Genomic DNA, 21820 nt, shown 5'->3' with positions numbered 1-21820 from the left:
CCACGGGAAAAACCATAGCCTTGACTAGACGGACCTTCGTTGGCAAAGTAATGTCTCTGCTTTTTAATATACTATCAAGGTTGGTCATAACTTTCCTTCCAAGGAGTAAACGTCTTTTAATTTCCTGGCTGCAATCAGCATCTGCAGTGATTTTGGAGGCCAAAAAAATAAAGTCTGACACTGTTTCCACTGTTTCCCCATCTATTTCCCATGAAGTGATGGGACCAGATGCCATGATCTTTGTTTTCTGAATGTTGAGCTTCAAGCCAACCTTTTCACTCTCCTCTTTCACTTTCATCAAGAGGCATAGAGCCTAAGAAAAGCATGCCTGTGAGTAAGATGTATTATTGCTGTGTAATCATTTGCAAAAAATACCTAAAGAAAAGCCAGTTTTCAGGCAAAATACATTGTTGCAATATTAGCACAGAATTTAAGGAAAGCATGAGCAGGATATATTGTTGCTTATGGAGACTATGTGTTGGGGACTAAAGCAAAAGAATGTATACAAGAATGTTTACTTCCTCCAAGGGGCCTTGGACTCCTTATTAACCTGCTTGAAGTTAACTCTATCACTCTTAAACAACCAACAGATCAAAACCACAGGAGGAAATACCTTAGGACGAATGAAAACAAAAGCATAGTATGTCAAAACATATGAGATATGATGAAAGCAATGTTAGGAGGGAAATTTATAACTGTAACCACACACATTGAAGAAAAAGAAAAATCCCAAATGATAATTTAACTGTGCACCTTAAAGTCTTAGAAAAAGAAGAGCAAACTAAACCCAAACCTGATAGAAAAAAATAATAAAGATTATACTTGAGATAGATAAAATAGAGAATAAAAAATCAACCGGGTTACTCAATAAAACCAGAAGCTGGCTCTTTGTAAAGATCAATATGATGGCTAAACTTTAGCTAGATCGATTAAAGGGAAAAAGAGAGATGACTCAAGTTAAAAAATTAGAAATGAAAGTGGGGATATTACTACTGATTTTATATAAGTAAAAAGGATAAAAGTATTCTTTTATATTAGCAGTTGTATTATTAACAGTTGTATACTAACAAATCAGGTGAAATTGACAATTTCCTAGAGACACATAATCTGCCAAACTGATTTATGAAGAAATAGAAGATTCAAACAGAACTGTAACTATTAAGGAGATCAAATCAGTAATCAAAAAACTCGCAAATAATAAAAGCTCAGGTCACATAGTTTCAATGGTGAATTTATCAAATGTTTAAAGAAGAAATAATACCAATTCTTCTCAAACTCTTGCAAAAAGTTGAAGAGGAATAAACACTTACTTTCTCACAAGGTCAACATTGTTTTATACAAAACCAGACAAAGGTATCACGACAAAAGAAAGCTGCAGGTCAATATTTCTTATGATTATAGATGCTAAAATCCTTAACAAAATGCTAGCAAAGAGATTCAATAGTATAGTAAGAGGTTTATACATCAGGACCAAATGGGATGTATTCCAGAAATGCAAGGGTGGTTCAAGATATAAAAATCAATAAATATAATACACCATATTAATAGAACAAAGGGGGAAAAGCCACATGCAGGAAAAGTATTTGACAAAATTCAGCACCTTTTAATGATTAAAAACACTCAAAAAATTAGAAAAAGAAGGAAATAGTCTCAAAAATTATAAATCCTACATAGGAAAACCCCACAGGTAACAACAACATACTCGACAGTGAAATACTGAAAACTTTTCTGTTGAGATCAGGAAAAATAAAGATGCCCACTTGAATCGTTTTTATTCAACATAGTACTGGAAGTTTCAGCCAGAACAATTAGGCAAGAAAAAGAAATAAAAAGCACTCAGATTGGAAAGAAAGTAGTAAAATTAGATCTTTGCATATGACAAGATATTATGTGTAGAAAAATCCTGAAAAATCAACAAAAGATTGTTAGAGCTAATAAACTAATTCATCAAAGTTGCAGGACATAAAATCAACATATAAAATCACTTGTATTATATTTGCAATGAACATCTGAAAAAGAAACTTTTTAAAAGCAGTTCCAACAGCATCAACAAGAAAAAACATTTCTGAAAGAAAGATGACAAGTAAATGGAAAGACATTGGATTAAATGGATTGAAACAGTTAATGCTGTTAAGGTGAAAATACTACTGAAAACAATCAATAGATTCAATACAATGCCTGTCAAAACTCCAATGATTTTTTTTTTTTACAGAAACAGAAAAGTTCGTACTAAAATCTATATAGAATCTCAAGGGACTCCAAATAGCCAAAACTAACTAGAAAAAAAGAACAAAGTTGGAGAATTTATACTTGCTGATTTCAAAACTTACTACAGAGATACAATAATCAAACCACTGTGGTACCAGCATAAGAATAGATGTATAGACAAAAGGGAAAAATAAGAGTACTCACAAGTAAAGTGAAATTCGCTCAGTCATGCCCCACTCTTTGTGATCCCATGGACTATACAGTTCATGTAATTCTCCAGGCCAGAGTACAGGAGTGGGTAGCCTTTCCCTTCTCCAGAGGATCTTCCTGACCCAGGAATTGAACTGGGGTCTCCTGCATTACCGGTGGATTCTTTACCAACTGAGCTATGAGGGAAGCCCACTCAGAAGTAAACCCTGCCATATATGGATTCCGTTCTGTTCTGTCGCTCAGTCGTGTCCGACTCTTTGCGACCCCGTGGACTGTAGCCTAACCAGGCCTCTCCATCCATGGGATTCTCCAGGCAAGAATACTGGAGTGGGTTACCGTTTCCTTCTCCAGGGGATCTTCCCGACCCAGGGATCGAACCCGGGTCTCCCTCATTGGAGGCAGACGCATTAACCTCTGAGCCACCAGGGAAGCCCGCCATATATGGATTAGGTGCATGCTAAGTCACTTCAGTCATATCTGACTGTTTGCGACCCTGTGGACTATAGCCCACCAGGCTCCTCTGTCCATGGGATTCTCCAGGCAAGAATACTGGAGTGGGCTGCCATGCTCTCCTCTGGGGGATCTTCCTGACCCAGGGATGGAACCCATATCTCGTATGACTCCTGTATTGACAGTTGGGTTCTTTACCACTAGCTCCACCTGGGAACCCCTATATGGATTATTGATATTCAACAAGAGTATCAAGACAATTTAATGGGAAAAAGTGTTTTCAGGAAATGATGCTGAGAAAACTGAATATCCACATGCAGAAGAATGAAGGCGGCGTTATCTTATGCGATATACAAAAAATAACACAAAGTGGATCAAAGAGTTAAAAGATAGCTGACAGAATGGCAGAAAATATTCACATATATCAGGATGAAAAAGAACTCCTACAACTCACCAACAAAAAGAATTATAATTTATTAAAAAATTGGCAAGAGACTTCAATAGACACATCTCCAAAGAAGGTAAACAAATGACCAAAAAGCACATGAAAATATGTTCAACATCATTAGTCATTAGAGAAATGTAAATCAAAACCTCATACCTTTAGGATAGTTATGATTAATTTTGCAAAAACACAAATAAAAAGGAATAAATGTTGGACAGGGTGTGAAGAAACTGAACTTCTGTGCATCACTGGTAAATGTGAAAGGGTGCTTGGCAGTTTCTTGAAAAGCTAAACAGAGCTGTCATATGATCCAGTAATCCTGCTCTTAGGTATATAGCCAAAGGGATTGAAAGAACTCAAACAAATACTGGTAAGGCAATGCACATTGCAACATACAACTGATAAACAGTAGAAAGAATAGAAGCGTCCATCAATAGATGAATCGGTATACAAAGTGTGGTATATGCGTGACTGCTAAGTTGTTTCAGTCCTGTCTGACTCTGTGCAACCCTAAGGACTATAGCCCACAGGCTCCTCTGTCCATGGGATTCTCCAGGCAAGAATACTGGAGTGGGTAGCCATTCCCTCCTCCAGGGGATCTTCCTGACCCAGAGATCGAATCCGCGTCTCTTATGTCTCCTGCATTGGCAGGAAGGTTCTTTACCACTAGCGCCATCTGGGAAGCTAGATATAATGAAATATTATACAGTTATAAAAAGGTATAGTGTTCTGATAGATGCTACAACATGGATGAAACCTGACAACATTATGTTAAGTTAAAAAAGCCAAATTTAAAAGGAAAAATATTGTATGATTTCACTTATATGTAGAATTTAGTATAATTCAGTTCATAGAGACAGAAAGATTGAAATTACCAGTGATTCTGGGGAGGCAGAATGGAAAGTTAATCCTTAATGACTACAGAGTTTGTTTGACATGATGCAAAAATTTTGGAAATATATAGTTGCAATGGCTGCACAAAAATGAATATAATTAATGTCACTGAATTGTATATTTTAAAATGGTTAAAGTGCAAACTTTATATTTTCTATATTTTACTAATTAAAAAACAAGATGTAATATATAAAAAATCATTTATGGTAAGTGGATGAACTGAATAGTATATAAATTACATGCCAATAAGCTTTTTTTTTTTTTTTTTAGAGGCGTCTATATGGCAGATTCAGTTTTTGTAGAGGAGTAAAAGTAAATACGGTATAATAAACTACAGAATACTGGTTGCTGGTTTTCAGGGGATTATCAGAAGAGAACGGGAGAAACTGCTTCATGGCTAGGGATTCTGCTGCTGAAGCAATGGAAAAACTAAAATTAGACAGAGGTGGTGATTACACAGCACTGAGAATGTACTAAATGCCACTGAAATATGTGCTTTTAAATGGTTGATTTTACAATTTGTGAATTTCACTTCGATAATTTTTTTTCTAAAAACAAATTAGGATTAATCGCATCAGCATCAAACCTAAGTTTATCAGACCCAGAAATAGGTATCTGGGATGATTTACCCACAGGAGTAATTGCTTCAAGCTGCCACCTTGGGGACAGAGTAGTCTGGGGAGTAGACTACTTTAGTAGAGAGGGAGTAGTAGATTGCTCCCTCTTGTGCCTGTCTGTTGCCTATAAGCTGAACCAGGAAGCATCCTGGAATAAAAATATTAATTTCCTTTTTAAAATATGACACCCCAAACTGAACCCAATCTGTTCAAGATGATGATCTAATCAATCCAAAGTTATCCTCATTCCATCCTGTACTCATTGATCCAATCAGTAAGTATTTATTGGGTATCAGTAAGGGGGAAGGATTAGGGGTGGGAGGAGATGGGGACGACAGAGAATGAGATGGCTGGATGGCATCACCGACTCGATGGACATGAGTTTGAGTGAACTCCGGGAGTTGGTGATGGACAGGGAGGCCTGGCATGCTGTGATTCATGGGGTCGCGGAGAGCGACTGAACTGACTGACTGAAGGGCACAAGCCTCTGTTTCATACTATGGAAAGTATAATGACATAGAATGCCTAGTAACAACCTTAAAGGCATCCTTGATTGGATTGTGTGGGTACCAAACGAATGGAAAAAACATTTATTGGTTAATAAACGTTGAACACAGCTGACACTATTTTTCTGAGTTAAACTCATACTCTATAGACAGTTGTACATTCTTCTTTGACCACTTTGTTAGAAGTTTTTCTCAGATGATTGAAAAATCTTCATACACATCATTTTCAATGACTGCTACATCTAACAATGTAGTTTGCCCAACACTTTTTCACAAAAGCTGCCCTGGAAGATGGTGAAGCTTGCACTAAGCCAGTACATGGAGTTGGTAACCAGAAATATTCTACAGCTACTTGGAAACATTGAAAAGCAGATCAAATTGAAACATCCCCAGGAAAGTTTGGGGGCTGCTGTGTATGGAACAGAGTCTCAACCCAATAATCATCTCTTAAGTTTGTGGTTAACAGCAAAGTCTCTGGAGCCAGACTACCTGAATGGAAATAAACTTGAAAAAATGAGGGTGAGAGACTTGAGCATAAATCTTCATCCCTTGCTCCTCTTTCTGTATCTGATCTCCATGACTTTTTGGGGGGCCCACCCAAGGTGTATCCTCCACAGTTAACTAACTCTGGAGGCCTAGGTCTGAGCTCTGCCTTCACCTTCACCCTCCCCCTGGTGGGCGGGGAGAGCCTCCCAAACCAAGTTAGGTGCTCAGGAGGGGTCAGTCACAATCAGGAACAGTCAGCAACCCAGAACCCACTGCACCATGAGTGTCTCTGCACTGAGCCTCACCAGAGCCCTGGGCAGCGTCTCTGGGCTCCTGCAGGTGGTCTCTCTGCTCAGTCTGGTTCTACTTCTGCTCAAGGCAGTACAGTTCTACCTGCGCAGACAGTGGCTGCTCAAAGTATTTCATCAGTTCCCATCTCCTCCTTCCCACTGGCTCTGTGGGCACAGCTTGAAGGTAGGATGGAGCAGGATGGGGGAGCGGGAGGAAAGGGAAGTTCAGGGCTTTAGGGCATGGGCATGTTCAGTTAGTCCATGGGACAAAGCCTTGCTGTGTGACCAGCATGTGACCTCATGAAAGAACCCAGCTAACCTCTCAGGTCTTGGCTACTCACCCTGTCCAGGGAGCTCACTCCTCCCAGGACCTGTGCTGGTGTCCATGGGTCTGTCAGACACTCTTCCTTAGGGAGATCTCAGGCTGTCCTGGCAGCCTTTTGAGATCAACGGCTATTCCTTCCTGAGTCTCCCCACTCTCCAGGCTGAGCACCTTCAGCTGTCCTCACAGAACAGGCTTCCAGATGCTTCCCTGCCCATTCCTCAATCCCACTCACCCTGCTTTGTCCTGAGCTTGCCTGAGAGCACAGATGTCAGTCTGATGGATCAGCCCTGTTGGTTCACTGTGTGAATCTAAGATGGTGTCAGGTCACAGGAAATGAGGCTCACCTACTCGGTGGTGGTGAAATCAGGTGTAGGACAAAACCAACTTGATTTGCTTGAGGCTGAGGGATTTTTCAAGGCTGATGATTTCAATGCAAAACTAGTAGCTGAATTGCATGAGTGAGATTTCCAGGATGGTGCCAGGTAAAGAGTACTGGCAACTGAGTTGCAACATTAAACAGAATCTGTTTACCTCTCAGCTCTCATCCTCCAAACTACTGGACTGTGAGCTCTATGGGGCTGAGGATATGATCCCCATCCTGTTCCCTAGTACCCAGCACAGAGCCTGACACAAAGGAATGCTAGGCCCAAGGTGTGCGGAGTGACAGAAAGAAGCTGCTTGCTTGCTGGTGAGGGAAAGTGCCTACCAGGTAGCTCTGATAGCCCTGATTGGAGAGGATGGCACAGAACAAGGTGAGGGACCACATGGAGAGGGCCTCATTAATGGTGGTGGACTGAACAAATCTTAGGAGGTAGGGTATTGCAGAGAGCTGAAGCTTCTATTTCTCAAAGAAGGAAGCCAAGCAATTTTCAGCAGAGTAGAGCCAAGGACAGAGGAAATAATATCAGCTCCAGAGAGATAACCAAAACTCAGTTTGTTCATGCAAGTTGTTGTACTAAAGACTTCTTACTTATTTATTGATTCAGGGAAATTGTTACCTTTTATTTGATGCAATTGTCACCTTTCTGAGCTAGGATTTGATATAAGGAACAACTGAAATTTCCTCCAGTGACTTCCTCGTCATACTAATGGTCATTGGATGATATGTAGCTTCAGTAAGTAGATGGTTTCTATTTACATAACTAATATTCCTCAGGGTGTTGAATCGTCTCTCAAATTCTGCTGGTCTAACAGATATTGCAGCCAAATTTTTCTTACTCTTCTAATATGGTCTGAGATTTCCATTTATTCAATATCTCTGTTACTGGCTAAGTGAGGAATGCCACATGTAATTAAGTTGAAGCTAATCTTTCAGACCAGATGAAAAGTGACAAAGTGACAAAGAAGGGGCAGTTAATCACATGGGCTCTGGTGCTAAGTTACCTAGATTCATATCTCACCTCCATTCTATACCTCAGTTTCCTCATCTGTAATACGGGATGACGATGATACTTATAGTACTCAAGTGAAGTACCATATAATCTTAGAATGGTGCCTGGCACAGAACAAAGGCCACAGTTATACTCACTCTAATTTGTATGAATTTAAAATAATATTAATGCTTGTGAAGGACAAACATTTTGGAGGTTCAGCAAACTTACTGCATTAAATAGGGATATGGGGATGAAATCCAACAATATGCAAAGGGGAACTAACAACTTTGTGACTCAAATAGCCCCAAACTTCACCTTTCCCCATGTTCTCCATCCTATCTCAGCTGGACCTGTCATGCCAACAGAGACCTTACACCTGACAATTGCATTATCAGATGGCATTATTACTTGTCCACCTACTCACCCTGTGTCTCTCTTTGGGGAAGTTCCTTTGTGGCTACAGTTCCACTGAAGCCTTGCCTGTACAAGCCTGGAGGCCAGATGGCTTTGGGTTTTTGCCAACAGGGTCAACACCATTGCCACCATGGGCACCATGGCCTCTATGAGAGTTTCAACTGGTTCTGGATAGACATGCTCAAGAGAGATGGAAGCCCCAGCCAGGTGATAGTTGGGCTCATAAACCAGTGGGCATCAGGATGACCCTGAGAGGAGAATGGACAGGTAGAACATAGTTTAACTTCTTACCCAGGAGCAGGATTTGGGAGAGCTGACTGGTAATAAGAAAGGAATCATGCTCCTGTGTAGAAATAGGACACCCTCACCCCTTCCAGGGCCCCTGCTAGCCAGTCCAGAGGAGATCCAAGAAAACTAGGTAATATAGTTGGGGAGGAAAGAGGTTCCCACTGATCAGTCCCTGCACTGGACTAATAAAGCAGGGCAGCCCCAGTGAAGGACATGATCTGGGAGAACAGAGAAGCCCCCATAATGCACGCAAGCAGGACATGTCTCAGTTCAGGCCCCACTAGAGTAGGAGCTCCTTGATGGTAAGGATTTTGTCATTCACTGCTGAATCTCTAGCTCCTAGGATGGCAATTGACTCAAAGTAAGTCCTCAACACACAGGTATCAAATAAATGAATAACTGAGCTCATCTAACCACCTACTCATTCATGTACTTGACATTCACTGTGGTGGAAGCATTATGGGATGTCTGCCCAGCTCACTTGCTCTGAAATCTCATCCCTCACAGAGGGTGGGCCTTTGAAGGCCTATTCACCCCCAGCCACAGTTGATTGTAACAAGTGAACACCTTGGCCATGATATTAGAATCAGAGTCTTGGAATAGGATTCAACAGGGCCCCTCAGGATTAAGGGTGGCAGAATGGGGAAACGTGCCAACCCCAGAAGGGTAGACATTCCCTTCTCTACTGCCCAGACCCAGCTGTGCAAGGACAGACACACCCAAGCTGCATCTGTTGATTCAAGACTGTATCAACAACTCCTAGAAAAGTGTCTGGTTCAAGGTAGAGACTCCATAGACACTTGCAGAGGGATGCCTGCATGGATGTACAGAGAGAAAGAACGGGAGATGCAGTCCTGGCAGCCCTCCAGTCCCTGGTTCTCCCCTTCCACACCCTGGCTGCCCCTGCCCTTGGGCTCTGTGAGACGTCCCTGAGTCCCAGCTTTATTTTTGGGCTTCCCTCTTTCTTACAGTTCTGATTCTATCTGACACTTGCGACCAGAATTTTGTATTAAAACTCACTCATCACTCCTACATGTACTCATTCCTTCTTCATGAACTTATTGTTCATTGAAACTTTGAAAAGTGAGGTATAATCCCTATGAACATGCTCTACGCTGGCTCTGAAAACACAGGGATGACAGATATTAAAGGGAAGTTTGTCAATATGCTACCCATTGAGTTGAGTCTATGGTAGTACCACCCTGAACATGCCTGATCTCATCTGATCTCAGAAGCTAAGCAGAGTCGGGCCTGATTAGCACTTGGATGGGAGGACATCGAGTTGAAATGTGACAATATAATCACCCAAGGAGCCTTGGGAACCCTGGAGAGGGACATCTTGGGGTCAGCAGGTTTGGGTTTAAATGGAGCTCACCTAGGTATATATCCTTTACATAGGTTTCCTCATTCTTCAGTGAGACAGAATCAAGTAATAATCTCCCCCTTTTACAGGTTTGCCTTGAATATTACATATTGGGTTAGCCAAAAAGTTCCTTTGGGGTTTTCTCTACCATCTTATGGAAAACCTGAATGAACTTTTCAGCCAACCCTATACTTGTAGTAGGGCTTTGCAGGTGGTGCTAGTGGTAAAGAACCTGCCTGCCAGTGCAATAGATAGAAGAGATGTGGGTTCAATTCCTGGGTCAGGAAGATCCCCTGGAGGAGGGCATGACTCCCCACTTCAGTATTCTTACCTGGAGAATCTTGTTGACAGAGAAGCCAGCAGATTCCAATCCATAAGGTCACAAAGAGGCAGACATGACTGAAGCGACTTAGCACACATACATGCATACTTGTAATAGTATGTAAGTGCTCAGTTGCTTAGTCGTGTCCAACTCTTTGGACTGTAGCCCACCAGATTCCTCTGCCCATGGAATTCTCCAGGCAAGAATTCTGGAGTGGGTTGCCATTTCCTTCTCCAAGGGATCTTCCCAACCCAGGGATGGAACCCACATCCCTAGCATCTCTTGCATTCACTGGTGGACTCTTTACCTCTAGTGCCACCTAGGAAGCCCTGATAGTGTATAAGGCCAGCCACAAATTACCACTAACTGGGTGGCTGAAAGAAAATAATTTAGCATCTTACAGTTCTAGAGACAGGAGCTGAAAATCAAGTTGGATTATTTCTTCAGCAGGTGCAGGAAGCACCTGTTTCAGGACTCTCTCCTGGTAAAGATGGTAAATCATATCTTTTCCATATGTCTGTTTACTTCATCTTTCTCTGAATGTCTGTCTCTGTGTCTGCATTTTCCCTGTTACGCAAAGACACCAGTCACATTGGATTTGGGTGTACCTAATGACCTCACTTAAATTTAATTTGTTGTTGTTATTCAGTTGCTCAGTCATGTCTGACTCTTTGTGATCCCATAGACTGCAGTATGCCAAGCTTCCCTGTCCTTCACTATCTCCTGGAGTTTGCTCAGACTCATGTCCATTGAGTCAGTGATGCCATCCAACCATCTTACCCTCTGTTGCCCTCTTCTTCTCTTGCCCTCAATCTTTCCTGGGATCAGGGTCTTTTCCAGTGAGTCAATTCTTCACATCAAGTGGCCAAAGTGTTAGAGCTTAGCTTCAGCATCAGTCCTTCCAATGAATATTCAAGGTTGATTTCCTTTAGGATTGACTGGTTTGATCTCCTTGCTGTCCAAGGGACTCTCAACAGTCTTCTCCAGCACAGTTTAACCAGTAATTCCAATATAAGTCTGTGAAAAACATTGGTACACCATGGAGTCCATTATTAAACATTTATCAAGCACCTACTATGTGTAAGATTCTAAAGGCAGTTCTGGGTGAGGGCCTATAAAGGATCCATCTGGAAGCCAGGATTGGGCCTTAGGCCAAGTCACTGCAAGAGAGCAAGAATCCAGATCAGATCCCAGCTTCTCAGAAGCAATTCCAAAGTCCTAAATAGCTGCTGATAGATCCAGAACTATCTCCATGTTGCTGTCCTGTCACCAGCACCCCTCCCATCACTGACCATAAAGGGGACACTTTACTGATTGATCCTGCTCTCTGTTACAGTACTCAAAGGAAGAGGAGCTACAAGAGTTACTGAAAAGGGTAAAGGAATTCCCCTGTGCCTATCCTCGCTGGATGTGGGGGGACAAGGTTCACCTTGTTATCTATGACCCTGACTACATGAAGGTGGTCCTGCGGAGATCTGGTGAGTACAAAACATGATCCCAGCTGGAGTCTCTTTTCCATCTGTGTACATCTTCCTGGGTCTGAAATTCCAGAAGAGACTGGCAGTTCAGTCATCAATACCCAAATTTACTACCATCCAAACATCCAGCCCATATTCCAGTACAAGAACAACATTGTTCACTTACTCTAAACTCAAAACAGCTGGTTGAGGCCACATATTTTCCTTCTTTCTTTTTTAACCCTATTGAGATAATGTTTGTGTAAATAGCCCCAGATCTAAAAGACAATTTTTTTTTTAATCCACTCTGATTTGCATTTGCCTATTCTGGGTCATAGGACGGCTATACCATCGTATATTGCAGGAAAATCACAGGTTTCTGTCTTACCCTGTGGCAATAAACAGAGCCTATATTTCTTGCCCATTCACTGCGTTAGTCTGGTGGGTGTTCTGCTGCTGGAACACTGAGTCTGCCTTCCTAGACCAACGGTGATGATTAGGATATAGAGAGTCAGGGATGGGCGGCAAGTGGAAGGTGGCTTGAGACAGACTGCCATCTGACAAGCATCAGGAAGGGAAGGCAACCAATTGTCTGGAACATAGCTACTCTGGGGGCTGCATGCCTTGTTTGGTCCAGTCCACTCTCCTGTTATGCTTTCCTTACCTTTCAGATCCTAAGGCTGAAGATATGTACAGATTCTTGGCCCCCTGGATTGGTAAGTACATCTAAACTAGTACTCTGTTACATTCCCAGTTAGGTTTACCAAGAGTTGACTTTCTGACTCACAGAGAACAACAGGTGCCAAGCACCCTGTCATCATCCTCATCTCTGAATCAAGCCTCATTTCTTTACTTCCAATAAAACCCTCATCCTTCATAATGGTGCAGAGAGCCCTCCTGAAGTTCAGCTTCTTCCACATCGCTTCTCAGTCCTTTCCAATGTTTGCAGCATGACTTCTAGATAAGTCCTTTATGGCCTGTCCCCCTACCTTTATTGACCTCTATCTCACTGCTGTTGTAATCAAATCCTACGGACAGGCATATTGGAAATTTACATTCCCGAAATATACTATATATATATATATATATATTATATTCTATATATACAAATAGAAAATATGGCCTTTTCTACCTTCTTCCATGATATGCCTTCTCCTGACAACCTTGGTTCCCAAGTTGTACCCGGTTGCCCCTCTGATCCAGGCTCCCTGACCCCCATACACACCCATCTGTGGTTCAGGGACAGGTTTGCTGCTGTTGGAGGGGCAGACATGGTTCCAGCACCGGCGGATGCTGACCCCAGCCTTCCATTATGACATCCTGAAGCCTTACCTGAGTCTCATGGCTGACTCTGTCCGAGGGATGCTGGTGAGTTCATCCCTGGTCACCTGTACCTGCTTACATCCAGCACAGCTGGCAAAGTCCACTTTCAGATACTTGTGTCCTTCACACATCAATCAGACGCAGCCTCCCAGAATGATACATTCAGAATTTAATATAAGACAGTCCTCTCCAAACCTGGATTGGACAGAGGAGCATGAGGGCATCAGCTTGGATCCACAATTTGCTCTCAAAAAGAGAAGACAGAGCCTTCGTGTATTCGGGGTCTACTCTTCTCCCATCTCCACATCTTCAACACAGTGGAATAGAGCAGGGGTCATGCCCCTTGAAAGCAGCCCAAGCTGCCCCTGGCTGGCCTGGGCAATGACAGCTTCAGGAGTAGGGTAGACATACCAGGATGCCACTCAGGTAGGCTCTGGCATGGGGCCCAGGAGTTCTGCATGGAGTTGAGCTCTTCATGGGAGAAAATGGGACAAACTCTATATTCACAGAGCTGAGTCCTGTTGCATGACCACCAATTAGGATTTTGATTTCTCACCAACTGGTCTTAGCTAATGCTTAGAAAAGAAAGGAAATCTCTAATGTCCCTTTTTTGGGGGGCACAGGTACTGTACTCTTATGCTCTACCTTGTCTTGAGAAATTTGCTTACCAGTCTTGGACGTCACCTGATCAGGTCCAATATCAGAACACAAGATATTCCCCCTATGTCTCCTGAGAAACTATGCATTTTGGCCTTCAAAAAGTTGTTTATCATCATAACTTTTTTATACAATTCAGAAATAATTCAGAATATTATGAGAGAATATGACTAATTATATAGCAAGATTCTGAGAAAATAAGCATCACTTTACACACACCTGTGTGTTACAGCCCCCAGTTGCTAAGACATAACCACTTAGAAACTGAGGAAATCTCATCTGATGGTGTAGAGACAGAAAGAAAGCCTGGTCTTGGCAGCACGGGCCTTCTAGGGAAGCAGAGCAAGGTCCATGTCACCCTCTCTCCACAGGACAAGTGGGAAGAGTTCGCCAGCCAGGACTCATGTCTGGAGATCCTTGGAGACATCTCCTTGATGACCCTGGACACCATCATGAAGTGTGCCTTCAGCCACCAGGGCAGCATCAGGAATGACAGGTCAGTGACAGCCTTTCAAGAGCAGGATTCTGTTCTCACCAGCTGGGGAGGACTTACCTGAGAGGCAGGAAGAGCAGCAGGGATGCTTATCAGCACAAAAAGTAACATTCTGCAGAGAGACATGGACCACAGTCAAGTCCCTGATCACAACAGGGGGAGAAACCTGGGCCCTCAGGATACTTGTAAATACTGAGGGTTTCAGAGGCGAAGGCAGAAATGGCAATGCCTCAGTGCTGCCTGTCCCCACTGACTGAGGAGTCCTCCACCCAGAGCCTCACTCCCTCTCCAGGTCAGAGGTTCCCTCAACTCCAGTTTCTTCTGTGTTCTCTCCCCTCAGGACCTCTCAGTCCTACATCCAGGCCATCAGGAACCTCAAAGATATGTTCTTTTCCCGAGTGAGGAATGTTTTCTACCAGTATGACTTCATCTACAGGCTGACCCCTGAAGGCCGCAGGAATCACCAGGCCTGCCAGCTTGCCCATCAACACACAGGTTCTCCTCCTCATGGGCTGCTCCCCCACCTTCATCAGGCTCATGTGAAACGGCCGGACCATGACCTTTCAGGCAGAGTCCAGACTCCTGCTTCCTCTTCAGGAACTGGCACACATGCATCTGCTGTAGGGACTGGGAACCCAGAGGTTGGGGTGTCAGGTGTTGAACAGGGAGTTGCAGGGGTCACCAGATTGGTGATGACTGAGTGAGACCCCCTCCCAGCAGCATTCAGAGAGAGCCCCCATGGGCTGTGTTACTGTGGGAATTGCTGCCTGGAGTAGATGATGCTGGAGCTCTCAGTCCTGACGTGCTCACCCAGTCCTGCTCACCTCATCCACCTGGCACCCAGATTGGGCCTGAGGGGTAGATGGGGCTATGGTGGGGCTGCATTTGGGCCCCCAGTGTCCTCAGCTCTGGTTGGGAACCACTGTTCTGAGACAGACGCAGTGATCAAGGAGAGGAAGGCTCACCTGAAGAAGGAGGGAGAGCTGGAGAAGGTGAGGAGCATGAGGCACTTGGACTTCCTGGACATCCTCCTCTTTGCCAGAGTGAGTGTGGGCAGGAGAGGCCTGAGCCTTTGGGCAGAAGCACACAGGAAGCACTTACCTGCACTGTGGCCCTGCCTCCACAGATGGAGAATGGGAGCAGCTTGTCCGATGAGGACCTCCGTGCCGAAGTGGACACGTTCATGTTTGGGGGCCATGACACCACAGCCAGCAGCATCTCCTGGATTCTTTATTCTCTAGCCTCCCACCCTGAGCATCAGCAGAGGTGTCGGGAAGAGATCCAGAGCCTCCTGGGGGATGGCGCCTCTATCACCTGGTGAGTGTTCAGAAGATGAAAGACCCCTGTCCACCTGAGCTAGAGAGAATCCCTGGTTGTCCAGTCCTGCCTGCTGTCAGATGTGCTTCCTTTCAGGGGCGACCTGGACCAGATGCCCTACACCACCATGTGCATCAAGGAGGCCATGAGACTCTATCCGCCAGTACCAGCCATTGGCAGAGAGCTGAGCAAGCCCATCACCTTCCCTGATGGACGCTCCTTACCTGCAGGTATGAACTTCACCTCACCACTCAGCTAAGCACTCTGTAGGACCACGTGGTAGACCAGAAACCCACATGTGCTTTCTCAGTTGTAGGATGACATGACTATTGTATCTACCTTAAGGTAATTATTTACTCTGTAGTTAGGAAAAGGTGTGTGAAATGCTTGACACAGAACTTGAACACAGCAAAAGTTCAATGGTGCAAATGCTCACTCCTAAATGTGGTCTTATAATGGAGCTTAAAATTCTACTTCCTTGAGATGTGAAGGCTTCAGAGAAAAGCAGACAGAAGCAGGGGGAGGCGTGGTTCTTCCATATGGTGTCTAAGTAAAGGAGGGAGCTCAGAGACTCCACTGTCATGGGTCAGATGGTCCAGTCTCTGAGGAGCTCTCTGATGGATGGCAGAGAACAGCTGATGATGAGGTCTGAGAGCCCTGCCATGGCTGGAGGCCACCCACTGGCTCACTACACAGTGGGTCTGAATCCCAGCACTGTTTCCTCCCAGTTGTGATATCATAGACCCAACCCTTAACCTCTCTGAGGCTTAGGTACTTCATCTGCACCTGAGGTTATGAGTGCCTTCCTTGAGGGCTGTGAGGGTTGAGTTAATTCACATTCCCCAAGGGTCAGGATGGAACTTGATAAATGTGAGTTGTCATATGATTTGGTCCCAAAGGTAAGTCTCTTAATTCTTTTTTCTTTTTAACTTTTTATTTTATATTTTAGTATAGCTGATTGACAGTGTTGTGATAGTTTCAGGTTAATAGCAAATAGACTCAGTCATACATATATATGTATCCATTCTCCCCGAAACTCCCACCCCACCAAGGCTGCCATATAACATTGAACAGAGTTCCCTGTGTAAGCTTTCTTTTACATGGTTCAGTTCAGTTCAGTTGCTTAGTCGTGTCGACTCTTTGCGGCCCCATGAATCACAGCACACCAGGCCTCCCTGTCCCTCACCAACTCCCGGAGTTCACTCAAACTCATGTCCATCGAGTCGGTGATGCCATCCAGCCATCTCATTCTCTGTCATCCCCTTCTCCTCCTGCCCCCAATCCCTCCCAGCATGAGAGTCTTTCCCAGTGAGTCAACTCGTCGCATGAGGTGGCCAAAGTATTGGAGTTTCAGCTTTAGCATCAGTCCTTCCAATGAACACCCAGGACTAATCTCCTTTAGGATGGACTGGTTGGATCTCCTTGCAGTCCAAGGGACTCTCAAGAGTCTTCTCCAACACCACAGTTCAAAAGCATAAATTTTTCGGCGCTCAGCTTTCTTCACAGTCCAACTCTCACATCCATACATGACTTTTACATGGTTCAGTTCAGTTCAGTTCAGTAGCTCAGTCATGTCCGACTCTCTGAGACCCCATGAATCACAGCACGCCAGGCCTCCCTGTCTATCACCAACTCCCGGAGTTCACTCAAACTCATGTCCACAGAGTCGGTGATGCCATCCAGCCATCTCATTCTCTGTCGTCCCCTTCTCCTCCCGCCCCCAACCTTTCCCAGCATCAGAGTCTTTCATGGTTACCTACTCCTAATCTGTGCCCACATGCTTTGTCATGTCCAGCCCACCTGTCTTGCAAGAGCATCATTTCATTCAGAGTGATAGAGGGTGGTTCTCATGGTGGCTCCCAGGATTTTTGTGCTGACACCTGCTCCCTGCTCCATGGGGACCATCAGGCTTTTCTCTCTCCTCCCTTCCCCACAGGAATCAAAGTCGCCCTCTCCTTTTACGGACTTCACCACAACCCAAAGGTGTGGCCGAACCCAGAGGTACAATAGCCATGGAAGAAGGGGATGGGATGCTCTCTCCACACCAATCCCTCCTCCTGCTCCTGCTCTGAAAGTCTTGTCCCCTGGTGGATTGGACAAGAAGTTTGACCCCACCTGTCCTGGCCCTGGTGCTCTCTCTGCAGGTGTTTGACCCATTTCGCTTTGCATTGGGTTCTAATCAACACAGCCATGCTTTCCTGCCCTTCTCAGGAGGATCCAGGTGAGACCTCTGTACTTGGGACAGCGGGTGTCACTGGGTGCCACTCAATGTGTGTGACTGTCTACATTTACGTGTGGTGCATGTAGTTATGCCTTTTATGTTGGTGAGTTGGGATAGAAGTGTGTGTCTTTTGTCCAAAATACAAATGGCTCTTAGGGCAGACCACAGACTACCCACAGCTCTTTTTCAACGGCTGGCAACATTTTAGTGTTGTTGGCTGTTTAAAAGTTTAGTGTATTTTAATGTTTTCCTCACTGTAAGATGATGACGCTACAAAATGAGAATTACTCACTAAATATTAAATTTCATGTCATCCATTTCAATTGTCAAAATCTAAAGGGTGGATTTTTTTATTCTACATCTTCTCAGTTACACAATTTCTACTTACATCCCCAATCTCCATCCAGCTGAATCTTGAGTAGTTTGCATGTTTCCATTTTCAGACGCCTTACCAGTCTCAACTATTGAAGCCATACACTGGAAAAGTGATGGCAGCCTTTCAAGAAAATTTGAAACCAATATGTGTCACTTTGTCTTGTGGTCTGTCCAAAAGACATCTTGATAGCATACTAATGTCTGAAACACATGACAGCTTCCCCAGTTGTCAAAACCTCCTGTGATCTGGGATTTTTTTTTCATGATACTATACTTTGAGTCCAATAGTCCAAGCTGGCAAAAGTATAGAAAGGAGACAGTCAAGTGCTTTCAAGAGAAAAATCCACTAATTTGAATAGGACACAGTCATTTTAAAAGTTCCTGGCATGTAAAATATAGAGCATACTTGAAAGAGCTGTGAGCTGGGCAAAAGAACTCTCTATCAGCTGCTGGGAAAATCCTCCCAGGCTGCTAGAATCCTGCCCTGAAATACTAGCTTCCATAAACTTTGAGCTTTTTAGTAGAAACAAGTTTTTTTCTGAATCTACAATTCTGTGAAATTTTCAGTTAGTGAATCAACCTTCCCAGAACAGGTTTGAGTCAAACTGTCTTCCAGAACTTGCTCCAAGATTTGGTTTGTGCCAGGATCCAGTCCTTCCTTGTAGACATGTCTACATGTCCTGTGACTGCCACTTAAGGACAAGAAGTACTAGGCAGCTCAATTCCTAGGTCAGAATTAGTATTTACTTTTACTCCATCTTTTAAAAATTCAATTAATTTTATTTAAATACAAAACTATTGAGCCTGTCTCTGTGTGTTGAATTCTGGGCTGGGAGTTGGGGACACTGAGACAAAAGACTTTGTCCCTGACTTCAAGAGCTCACCATCAAGAAACAAATATTTGGGCAATTCCCTGGTGGTCTCATGGTTAGAACTCTGTGTTTTCACTGCAGAGGGCCCAGATTCAATCCTTGGTTGGGGAACTAAAACCCCATGAGCCACATGGCATGGTCAAACAAACAAACAAAAACAAACCCAAAAGCACCTCTATTCAAGACAGACGTCATTCTTTCACTCACCCACCCACTCATTCATTCATTGAGCAGACTGTGGAAGGTTCCATGTTCCTGGCACCATCCTGGGACAGAACCCAAGTGATGTGTCCTTGGGTTAACACTAATGGTATTTGGGGTCCAGGGAAGAAGAGTGTGTTGTCAGCAGAGGGGTGAGGACAAGTGTTCACTAGATTGAGCCTTGAGCCTGTGGCTGAAAGAGGTGTGGGGAAGGAATCTTTAGAGGAGCTGAGTGAGGAAGAGGAGCTGGACAGACCCCAGGTGAGTGAGGAACAATCCAGAGAGGGTTGTGATGCAGCTGAAGCACTGGGAATTGTCCTTCCTGTGATGGGGAACATAGCAGGCCTGGAGATGCTGTGGCTTTAGAAGAGGAAGAAGAAGTGGCTGCTGCTGCTGCTGCTGCTGCTAAGTCGCTTCAGTCATGTCCGACTCTGTGCGACCCCAGAGACGGCAGCCCACCAGGCTCCCCTGTTCCTGGGATTCTCTAGGCAAGAACACTGGAGTGGGCTGGGAGACGGAAAGGGCAGCTGAGAAGCCCAAGGGATGGTTAGGGGGTCATTTCTGGATTAGAATGAGAAGGTTCCAGAGGCACATTGACTGAGGAGCTGAGGGGACACAGGAGGCAAGATCATCAACTGGGATGCAAATGGTCCAGCAGGTTCAGGGTCACTAACCTGTGACCTCTCCAGGAAACCTCCCTGTTGCCATTTACACTTCCTTAGACATGCCCTGTTCCTGTCTTGTCCTGTCTGGAGATTAAGGTCCCTGTGTTTCCCCATATATGACAAGGACCTGAGAGTATGGCCTACCCCACCCCCTACACTGCCCTGCCTGACCTGAAACCAGAAACAAAGTTTCTGTGGGCCAGTGAACAAAGTTCTAATTCACATTTCCTGATTTACTTGGCTTGACTCTGTGACTTAGGAGTGCTGACCCTCGCCAACAGGATTTCCTGGTGAGAGAAGTAGGAGTTAGGAGTCCTTAGAGAGGTGGGCTTTGTCAAGGGTCACAGGGAGAGGGTGGACCAAGGCTTGGGTGGCAATTTAGTGTGACTAGTAAGAAAGGGATCAGGGCTTGGCCACATGGAAGACAGCTCTGAATATCCTGTTTCTGGTCAGTGGCCAATGCCTACCCAGCTCAGAACAGGATTTGAGACCACTTCTCATTTCATTTTCCTTCCCGGGCCCAGGAACTGCATCGGGAAGCAGTTTGCCATGAATGAGATGAAGGTGGCCGTGGCCCTGACCTTGCTTCGCTTTGAGCTGTCACCGGATCCCTCCAGGGTTCCCTGCCTCACACCAGAAATTGTGTTGAAGTCCAAGAACGGGATACACCTGCAACTCAGGAGTCTCACTTAAGATCTGCAAGGACAAGGAGAAGCTCTGAGGGACTTTTTCCTGCCATCTTATCTTTGTATTGCTCTCCTCTGCCTGCCTCTCTGCCGACTTCCCTCTTTCTGCCTGCTTGGCTGCCAGTTGATCTCATCTGTCTCCTGCTCATCAGGCTCTCTCACCCATTCTCAGGCTTCTTACGTCTTTTTTGTTCCCTTCTCCTACTCACCTGTATCTCTGACTGTCCACCTAACTCTTCATCACCTGTCCTACTCCAGCCTGTATGCCCTCTCCATGTCTTTTTTCCTTTCTGCCTGTCTGCCCTGTATTAGTTTCTTCTTCCTGCTACAAGAATTTACCAGGAATGTAGTGACATATAACAACACAAAATTATAATCTTATAGTTTAGGAGATCACAAGTCTGAAATTGATTTAACTCAGCCACAACCAAGGTGTTTAGGAACTCAAGGGAGAATCTCTCTTTGTGCATTCTCAGCTTCTAGAACTTTGTTCTTTGGCTCTTCAGTGAGTGGATTAAGTTCCCCAAGGTTATGAAGGGAATCTCCTTTTCTTAAATTCAATAGGTTGTAAATGTTAACTATATCTTCAAAATCTTCACAACAGCTAGACTTTGGTTTAATTGATTACCTGGATCTACAGCCTATTCAAGTTGACACATAAAAGCAGACAATACATCCCACCCCTTCCACCTGGCACTCCTATATATCCCTTTAAACCATACTTAGTCTGCAAATAAAGTCATACTTCTACCAATGATCCTGTGTATAATTAAAAGATGCTTCACTCTTTCCCCTCAAGACAATGGAAAATCATTGGTTGGAGGTCACTTTTCTCCCTGATATCCTGGAATTTAATGCTGTGTGGTTAACGTTATTAATATATCTCATGTTATATATGAAGTGAATGAGAGAAGGAAGAAAAAAATCTGATACAAATGTGTACACACAGTCATATTCATAACAAAATAAGGAAGAAATACTCATAATAATTACTGCCCTCATTTCTGCAACTGGTCACGTGGTCAAGAAAGTGAAAGTGTTAGTGGTTCAGTTGTGTTCAACTGCTTGTGACCCCATGGACTGTAGCCCACCAGGCTCCCCTGTCCATGGAATTCTCTAGGCAAGAATACTGGAGTGACTTACTGGAATGGCTAAGAATACTAGCCATTCCCTTCTCCAGGGAATCTTCCTGACCCAGGAATTGAACCCAGGTCTCCTGCATTGCAAGCAGATTCTTTACATGTGGTCATAACTATCTATTATAACTACCTTCTTCTACCACCCTGTCCATGTTGTTTTCGCCCTCAGAAATCACATCAGCTGGTGATGGTTCTTCACCTGGTGAGATGCCTTAAAACTTGA

The 21820-nt window shown here is 44.2% G+C and overlaps 1 protein-coding gene across 2 annotated transcripts; it reads left to right on the top strand.

Moving 5' to 3' along the window:
• The first annotated feature begins 6084 nt into the window (after positions 1–6084).
• Positions 6085–21133, top strand: LOC129540761 (cytochrome P450 4A6-like). Of its 2 annotated transcripts, XM_055402146.2 has the most exons (12): positions 6085–6290; positions 11528–11669; positions 12320–12364; positions 12889–13016; positions 14000–14124; positions 14462–14616; positions 15058–15164; positions 15248–15438; positions 15535–15668; positions 17375–17439; positions 17583–17659; positions 20297–21133. In XM_055402146.2, the coding sequence occupies exons 1-12, from the start codon at positions 6096–6098 to the stop codon at positions 20463–20465; spliced, it is 1533 nt and encodes a 510-aa protein (XP_055258121.2). In that variant the 5' UTR covers positions 6085–6095; the 3' UTR covers positions 20466–21133. The 2 variants fall into 2 exon arrangements, with proteins under 2 accessions (XP_055258121.2, XP_088690965.1); XM_088834839.1 differs by lacking the exon at positions 20297–21133 and having other exon boundaries at positions 17583–17663.
• Positions 21134–21820: the final 687 nt, after the last annotated feature.

The sequence above is a fragment of the Moschus berezovskii genome, chromosome 4 (genome assembly GCF_049115385.1).
Source record: "Moschus berezovskii isolate FMDL1 chromosome 4, NW_MosBer_1.0, whole genome shotgun sequence".
NCBI lineage: Eukaryota > Metazoa > Chordata > Mammalia > Artiodactyla > Moschidae > Moschus > Moschus berezovskii.
This window is presented reverse-complemented; position numbering and strand designations above follow the sequence as displayed.